At 39.8% G+C, this 9535-nt stretch overlaps 1 protein-coding gene across 5 annotated transcripts in view; it reads right to left on the bottom strand.

Moving 5' to 3' along the window:
- Positions 1-6852: 6852 nt before the first annotated feature.
- Positions 6853-9535, bottom strand: part of FNDC3A (fibronectin type III domain containing 3A) — a 154218-nt gene continuing 151535 nt past the window's right edge. For all 5 annotated transcript variants that reach the window (XM_084879319.1, XM_084879320.1, XM_084879317.1 and 2 more), the window contains one exon: positions 6853-9371. In XM_084879319.1, coding sequence (XP_084735445.1) covers positions 9057-9371 — 315 coding nt within the window. In that variant the 3' untranslated portion in view covers positions 6853-9056. The remainder of the gene's footprint in view (positions 9372-9535) is intronic.

Raw genomic sequence — 9535 nt, 5'->3', positions numbered from 1 at the left:
GCAGCTGCCATCTTTGCACACACACACTGCATGTCCCCTCAGTCCTCGGGACTCACACAGCGGTCATATGGGCTTACCCCATTCCTTCTTCCTCTAGATCCCAGGTGCCAGGAAATTTGATAACATTCAAGCTGGCACCCTCAGGGGAAGTCTTGGCAGAGAAGACCAAGGGCAGGACCTGACTTCTACATTAACCTGGGGCCATGGGCCTCTCCAGGTTTCTCTTAGGAGGGTCATGATGGGAAATTCAGGCAAGATTTTGTGGGCTGCACAGATTCCAATTATTGTGTGATTGTTGCATTAGCAATTCTCTCTTGGCAACAACTACCATGCCTGGGCATTGAGCGTCTGCCCCCTTGTGGTCAGTGCACATCATAGCTACCAGTTGAATGGTCGCTTAGGTTTTATATACAGAGTAGGGGTCCAGTGCATGAATTTTTGCACCTTGAAAGGAACTGTGGGCCATGAGGCTGTGGTGGGCACAGGGGCAGGCCTTGGCCCATCCTCTGTGTCCCCACCCATCCCCTTCTGCCATGGCCCCCGTCCCTTCTGCCAGCAGCCCTGCTCCTGCCACTGCCCCTCCCATCCGCTGATGGTGCCGGCCTTGCTGGCACCCACTTATGATGCAGAGTGATTGGGCTGGTGCCAGCAGCAGGTATGAGCATGGCTGCTGCCCTAATCGTCCTAAAGGAGCAGGGGGAGGTAGAGAAGCCCTCAGGGACTATCAGGACTGGCAGCCGCCACTCGCACCTGCTGATGGTGTTAAGTGATCGGACCGGCGCCAGGTGCCGACAGCAGGTGCGAGCAGCAGCTCCGGTGCTGATGCCGCCAGTGCTGATGATGGCAGTGGGTGCTGGCAGCAGGTGTGGGCTCCGGGCGGGACCATGGCACATGGGAGCAAATAATTTTCAGTAACCACCAGAGGTTCACCCCGATGACAGTGACAGCACCTCGCCTTGGTCTAGCACCCCCGCTCACCTGCTCCACCATCCTGCCATGGCCGATGCACGCCTCCTGGTGGTTAGCACACGTCATAGCTACTGGTTGTTCCACTGTTCAATCTATTTGCATATTAGCCTTTTATTCTATAGGATTATATATGTAGATTATGTTAGTATTACTTGAGCACTTATTACATGCATATCCTCAATGTTGTTTTCCATGTAAATTTCAGAATATAGGCTGTGAGGAAAAGGTCTTATACCCTGTTTCCCCAAAAATAAGACAGTGTCTTATATTAATTTTTGCTCCCAAAGATGCACTAGGTCTTATTTTCAGGGGATGTCTTATTTTTCCATGAAGAAGAATATGGTACACATTTATTGTTAAATGAAAATAAAGGAAATTTATTACCTGTATACGGTACAGTAGTACGGTAGTTGTCAACACAAACCAGACAAAGTGTGAATCCTACAGTATCAAGAATTTACTCATTTATTCAATGGCAATCATGTCGTCATCTTCTGGAACATCATCATAACAATCCAATTCCTGAATTTCCTGGTGAATTTCTTGTGACTCCATTTCTTTCAGAATCAGTGGACCAAATCTCTCATGTTTAGCAATAGCATTCTGAGACAGAGCCTGGGGGGCCTTATTTTCGGGGGGATGCCTTATTTCACTCAGAAGGAAACCTGTAAGTAGGTCTTATTTTCGGAGGATGTTTTATTTTCAGGGAAACACGGTACTACGATATATGAACTTCCTTACTGCAAAGCAGCTGTCACTGGTAAACAGTAAAACTGTAAAGTGTTATTATTTCTCTAAGACCACAGAGTCATCTGAGAAATATTAAGAATCATATAATGCTGATAACTTAAGTCTGGGCAGGCCGTATCCCTTAAACAAACATAAAAAATTCGGTTGTAAACTAGGCACAACCCACCCACTGAAAGAGTGGGAACACCTAAGGAGGTCTGGGAAGTTTGAAAAGGAAGTGAGAAGTGGCCAATATTCTTTGCAAAATGGAATAACGACTAGGTCAATTTATTTTGACCCACCGATGTCCAGGATTCTCTAGTTCAATGCTGTTTATCAGGTTTTTTTAAATACTGATGTGGTCCTAGCTAGTTTGGCTCAATGGATAGTGCGTTGGCTTGTGGACTGAAGGGTCCCAGGTTCGATTCTGGTCAAAGGCACATGCCCGGGTTGTGGGCTTGATCCCCAGTGTGAGTGTAGGAGGCAACCGATCAATGATTCTCTCATCATTGATGTTTCTATCTCTCTCGCTTGCTCCCTTCCTCTCTGAAATTAATGAAAAAAAAAATGATGTGAATTTACACAAAATTAACCATTTTAAAATGAAAAATTTAGTGACAATTAGTTCGTTCACAATGTTGTGCAACCACCACAATGTTCCAAAAACATTTCCAAAATAAAAACCCATACCCACTAAACAGTTACTCTCCATTGCCTTCTCCTTCCAGCCCCTGGCAATGACTAATCTCTTCTGTCTTTATGGATTTACCTATTCTAGATTTTTCATATAAATAGAATCATACAATACGTGACCTTTTGTGTTTTTTTTATGTTGCATAATTTTTCAAGTTTCATTCACATTGTAGCTGTATTCCCTTTTGAACAGTTAGCTTGACTCATTTGTAGTTAGGGGCTATTAATAAAGGTACTTTCATACTTGGATGAATGTTTGAAAATGGGTTATTCCTAGGGCTGGTGTGGGCTTAAAATGGGAGTCCAATTATCAGGATGAAATTCTAGAGGAAAGAAGCTAGAGCTTCTAATTTAGCCTGATATACCAGATTCTCCTTCTCTTTAATCCCTAGAGTGTTGTGGGTTGTTATGGATATAGGCAAGTGTTTAGCATCATGTCTGGCTTACACAAACTGCTTGATAAATGCTATCAGAAATGCATTACGAAAGTCCATTATTTCCATTTCCTTCTTAGAATACAGGACTTCTAGGAGACACATCAGAGTTAGTGCTCAAGTGTGGGGGCACCTGGATTCAAACCTCAACTCCATTATTTATTAGCCATATGACGCTGGCAGAGCGCTTGAATTACTGTGCATCAGTTTATACTTAATGGAGCAATTAGGAAGATTATGTAAATATGGTCAGGCACTGAACACAATGCCTAGCACACAATGAGTGATGAATAGATGCTAGCCATTTTGATTTTAATGGATTAAAAATGTATTTTCAAAACTCTTTTGGCAAATTTCCCATAGAAAATATCATCCTATTTATTATATAAAACGAAAAATAGCCCTTTGCAACATGTACATATTTGAAGGCACCAATCTGAAGTGAGAATTTAGTGACAACTATTAAAATATTAGTTGTCAACTTTCATTTCCTCTGAGGCTTTTCTCCCCTTTAAAAGAGTATCAGGGAGGGAAGAACCAAGGTGGCGGCATAGGTAAACAAACACCTGTACTTGCTGCCTCTCATAACCACATCAGTACCACAACTAAATGGCAGAACAACTAGCACCCGGAACCACAGGAAAGCTGGGTGAGTGCAAGTTCCACAACTAGAGAGGTGCAGAAGGCGCATTGAGACAGGTAGGAGGTGCAGAGGTGTGGAAAGTGCTGGCTCCTGGATGTGCTGCTCCTTTAACTGGGAGGGAGATACAAGCTCCCGCTTGCTCTGAACTCCAGTTCCGGGCGAGACTCTGGGGGACCCAGGCACACACGGGTAGAAACTGGACTGTCTGGCTTCGGTACAGGAACATGAGGGCGGCTTTCTCTTAGGGGCTCACAGCAATCATTGTCCCTGCATGGGGGCATGGGACACGGAGAACCGGGGACTTCTCTGGTTCAAGGCTGACTGGCAGCCATTGCTGTTTGCTCAGCCCTGGTGATTCCAGAGACCCCGCCCCACCCAATTTACAACCCCACCCAAGATTGTGCATCCGCTTTTGCATATGACTGGCCTGTCCTTTTGCCTAAAACTTGTCAAACTGCAGCTGGGTCAGAGAGCCCCAGAGCTCCCAAAAGAAGGCCCAAGGCCTGCTGGCCTTGCTTCACAGCTGGGCCTCGTCTGATCTGGGCACTCCCAAACCCCATACAAAGAGGATGAATCTGCAGATGTCTCTGTAGCTCTTGCTAGGCGGCCCCCTACAGTGGCTGATCTTGCACCTCCTTGGAGATCCAAGGGCTAGTGTACCCAGTGGTCAGAGTGAGACCAAATCAGATTACATCTTCACATCCATAAGAGACACTCAAGGGGCAGACTCAGTGAGCACCAAAGTCCCATTGAAGCAAGTCCTGCCGCATAAGGGTATCTCCTGAACAACAGAGCTCCCATCATAGACACAGCTGGTCATCACAGCCAGTTGGCCTGGAGGTCAATTCATCCCAGTGATACCAACAACAATCAAGACTTAACTACTACAGACTGTGCACATATCCAACCAAGGGGTGCACCAAGAGCATCCACCTCAGGTGACTGGGGAGGCTGAGACACTGGGCCCTATAGGACACCTACCATACAAGGCCACTCTATCAACATAGGGAAGCAGCCAAAATGCGGAGACAAAGAAACATGTCACAAATGAAAGCAATGGAGGAAAGCAAACTGCTGGATATAGAGTTCAAAACTTCAGTTGTAAGGTTACTAAAAAATCTTCTAGAAACCTCCAAAAAATTTAGTGAAACCTTCAAGGAATTTAGTGAAAATGCAAAAAAAAAAAAAAAAAAAAAAAAAAAAAAAAAAAAAAATAAATAAATAAAAAATAAATAAAAATAAAAGGAAAAGGACCAGCCAGAAATTAAGCGAACAAATTAAAATAAAGAATATAGAGAAATTCAACAGTAGACTATAGGATCCCAAGAATCAAGTGAAAGATTTGAAATACAAGGAAGCAAATAACACCCAACCAGAAGAGCAAGAAGAAAAAAGAATCCAAAAATATGAAGATAGTGTAAGGAGCCTCTGGGACAACTTCAAATGTACCAACATCCAAATTTTGGGGGTGCCAGAAGAGAGAGAGCAAGATACTGAAAACCCATTTGAAGAAATAATGACAGAAAACTTCCCCTACCTGATGAAATAGACTTATAAGTCCAGGAAGTGCAGAGAACCCCAAACAAGAGGAATCCAAAGGGAACCACAACAAGACACATCATAATTAAAATGCCAAGGGCAAAAGACAGATAATCTTGAAAGCAGCAAGAGAAAAGCAGTTAGTTACCTACAAGGGAGAACCCATACGACTGTCAGCTGATTTCTCAACAGAAACTATGCAGGGCAGAAAGGAGTGGCAAGAAATATTCAAAGTGATGAATAGCAAGAACCTACAACCAAGATTACTCTACCCAGCAAAGCTATCATTTAGAATTGAAGGTCAGATAAAGAGCTTCACAGATAAGAAAAAGCTAAAGGAGTTCATCACCATCAAACCAGTATTATATGAAATGCTGAAGGGTATTCTTTAAGAAGAGGAAGAAAAAGAAAAGATAAAAATTATGAACAAAGTGAAAGCAAATACATATCTACCAACAACTGAATCTAAAAATCAAGTGAATAAAAAATCTGATGAACAGAATAAACTGGTGAATATAATAGAATCAGGGGTATAGAAAGGAAGTGGACTGACAATTCTCGGGGAGAAAGGGGTGTGGGGGGTGCAGTAAGAGATTGGACAAAAATCTTACACCTATGGATGAGGACAGTGGGGTGGCGGTTAAGAGCAGAGGGTGGGGTGGGAACCGGGTGGAGGGGAACTAAGGGGAAAAAAAAGAGGAACAATTGTAATAATCTGAACAATAAAGATTAAAAAAATTGTAAAATCTGCAAACCATAAAAGATTATAGCATTGATCCTAGACAAGATGAACTATCCAAAAGATTAAGCATTGATCTTAATGCTTAATTAGAAAAGATTATAGCATTGATCCTAGACAAGATGAACTATCCAAAAGATGTTTTTAAATAAATAGAAAAGTATAATAATAATAATAATAAGTATCAGGGAGAAAATGAAAAGATTTAAAAAGCTCTTTTAAAGTAATGATTAGCATCTATGTTGATGGTAGGTGGTTAGGTTACAGGATGAAAGATGTTAGGTGTTGGGGAACCATTGCTTTGCAGTCTGTTTGCCTGACTGAGCCTCCATATACATGGGCTCCTCCTGCAGAGAACTTACGATAGTAGGAAGGTATTAATGTTGGAAACCAATCCCGGGAATGCTCAAACCTGGGCATATTTCCTCATTCTAATCTAGGGGCAAACTGTAGATCAGTATCATATTCTTTTCAAGGCTGGATTCATACGTGGTTGTTTCTGTGGATTGATCCTCCACAAATTACCTCACCAGCTTAGATTTAAAATTTTATTGTGAAACCTGCATTTGTGGCAATTAGAGAGCTATTGTATTTAGAAGCAAAGTACCTAATGAACTGCACAAAAGCAAGTCACTATGATAAAACTAATTTTATTCTTTAATCTACTGGTATTTACCTTCTTGAATACAGGACCTTAAATTTGTTAAAGATTTGAATAGTGCTAGGAAAACTGCTGTAAGCCCATTGCAAGAGCGGAGTCTTAACATTTTCTAAGAGGCAGCAGTCCTGGTTGGCATTGGTCAATGGTTAGAACGTTGGCCCAAGGACTGAAGGGTCTGGGTTGGATTCCTGGTCAAGAGCAAGTACCTGGGTTTCAGATTTCATCCCCAGCCCTGGTCCAGGTATGCGGAGGAGGCAGTCAATCGATGTGTCTTTCTCACATAGATGCTTCTCCCTCTTTCTCTTCTCTACCCGTATCTCCCCCGCCCCCCCATCCCTTATATCAATACTTTCTCTAAAAATAAATGGAAAAAAATGTCATTGGGTGAGAATTAACAACAAAAAAAGCAGCAGCAAATAATATACATGAATATAATAAACATATCTCAAAAAAGAATGATACCACTTTTATTTTGCATGGATTTTAAAGGTATTTTTGCTATATAGTTTATGTATTTTTATGAGATAATATTTTTTCATTTGTATGAAGTTCAACCTTATACAATTTTAAAGTGATATGTTTGGTAGTGTATCTATAATCTTTAAAAAGTTTAGAGTTTTTGGAATGTACAGTATATGAGGTAAAATCAAGATTACATTAAAAATTGTTTTCTCTTCTGCACTAATTTTGCAGTGAGGTTCAAATGGCAAATACACTATTAAATGACATTTACTATCAAAAATAGGAGTTCATTTCCATTACTATGAAAAACATAAGCCACTGTAACTGTCACAGTGGTACATTTTACCATTTTAGACATTCAACTATTATAGAAATCTCTGGGCTATTACACTCAAACTCATTTGTACTGCCAAATGTAGCACTTTTAAGAAGTTTCTAGAAAACAATCACAATCACTTGTTTTTTTGGGAAGTTATCAGCCTATACATAAGAGATTAAATTTAAATAAAATGTAAACATACAATATATTATATTGACAGATAATTCTTACCACTTGGAAAGGCCAAGTTCATCCATTTCTTTTTTGAACAAAGGTTAATGTTTTTTTTCTACAGCATGGATCATTTGACATAAAACAATTACAACACATGCCCATTTTAATATAAGAGAAATTCTTCAGAGATCTTCAAAGTACAAAACATATGTCCTTTATCAAAGACTGACACAAGTGCTTAGTAATCACTAAAATGCTAACTTCAGCAACTAAAAATTAGTGATTCACTATCCTAAAATTCAAATAATAAATTAAAAAGGCTAGTTACAAGTGTTTTACAGATAACAGATGTGATAAAACAAGAATTTTATAAAGTTTTGTAACAAACTGTATTATTACTGGCAGTCATTGACATCTATGCAAGATGTACAATGTGATACTTGTCAAAATACAATCTGGTCATCCAATAACTCAAAAATGCAAGCTCACAAAACATTAATGAATTATGCAATTGCAAAGTGCGCTAATGCAACATTAAACACATGCAATCAACAATTTGGAAGTATTCAAACAGACATTACATTAAACATTAGTCTTTTAAGAAAGAAAGCAGTTTGAAGTTTACTGGTGCAAATTAATTTTGTCTTTAAATTTGGTGTTCCAAACAAAAAGGTTAGATTTGATTATGAATTCTGATGGTGATGGCAGTAGTTATGGAAGAAGCAGCAAAACTTATAGTTCTTAAAAAATGAGCCTATACCAGATAGATGAATGTGTGCATGTGTATTTCTACACGTGGTATGTATAGTTTATTTATATGCCACAAATGTACATGTATGTTCTTATACACATACAAATAGTTCAAAGGTTCACAAAACCAAATTAAATAGGTTTGACTATGATTACTTTACAAAAACTATCTAAAAGCCCTCTGTTCTTTTCCATATTCTCAAGACCTGAAGAGGTGCCTTTTGAGTAAACATTAAATTAATTTAGGCCAAGTAAACTGTCTGTGCTTTCTTTAAGTGATTTATCTGTGAATTCATGAAAATATAGTGTAATAAAGAACTCCACATTAGTCAAACAAGTGGTTCTTCTTTTTCATGCATATTCTTTCACCGTTTCTGTTTGCTAAGCTCCTCCAGTTATTCATCATAATCCCATTTACCAAATAATTAAGACAAACGAGGAGGTAGAAATATAGCACTAGATTGCTTTCACAGCATCAGACTTTAACGTTCTTATAGCATGTTTTAGTGTAAATTTTAATCATTCTAAATCATTCACTAGGTAATAATCTTTAAAACAAACAGATCAGGTTGTCAGTGTTACACTCATGCTGACTGGTCAAAATATCCATTATGTATTCTTGCCTCTTAGAAGGTTTGTTTGTCAAGAAGGCATGTGAAAAAGACAAAAAAGAAAAAAGAAAGAAAGGACAGAAGAAAAAAAGACAAGGGGAAAAAACCCCACACCCAAACCAAACAAAAAAACAAAGATTGCTATTTCTGTGGCTTGCACCCTAATGAAGTGCAGCCTCTACCTAACGATATAAGCACTGAAAATGGCAAAAATGATGGACTGTTGTCTCAATGCCAGTGCTAAATGCCACTGTTTGGGAAAAGCAATACAGAAATAATTTTAGTACATGACAAAATAAAATGTAATACAGTATTAAAAATAAAGTTATATTTTCACTTGATTACAAAGTATTGGATGATAAAGGCAATTAAAATGGAAAAGAAAGCAAACAGCACGAGGATAACGGCTGCACACTGCTCGTCGCTGAGCGCTCGCCGGGTCCTGGTGCTCTGCACAGAGTCTCTGCTGGCGCCGGCTGGCGGCTCAGTCCTCTGGGAGATGAAGAACACTGTTGTGCTGTAGGGACCTACGAGGTCCTGGTGCCCCGCAGGGTCTTGGCACTGGCGAATAGCACACACGCGGAAACGGTATTCACAGTTCACCTGGAGGCTTGAATACCGGAATGACGTGTCGGGACCCTTGTAAATCTGTGTGGGAGAAATTGGAAAAAGAATTACGTGAGGAGGATGGGGAGAAAAGTCTTTGTTAAAATTGGCTAGTTTCAGAATTACTTTTAAACATGGAAGCTGCTATTATCTTTCAAATGACATTTAAAAAATATTATACATATGGAGAAATCTGAAAAGTTACA

Source organism: Pipistrellus hanaki (assembly GCF_964339955.1).
Source record: "Pipistrellus hanaki genome assembly, chromosome: 3".
NCBI classification, from domain to species: domain Eukaryota; kingdom Metazoa; phylum Chordata; class Mammalia; order Chiroptera; family Vespertilionidae; genus Pipistrellus; species Pipistrellus hanaki.
This window is presented reverse-complemented; position numbering and strand designations above follow the sequence as displayed.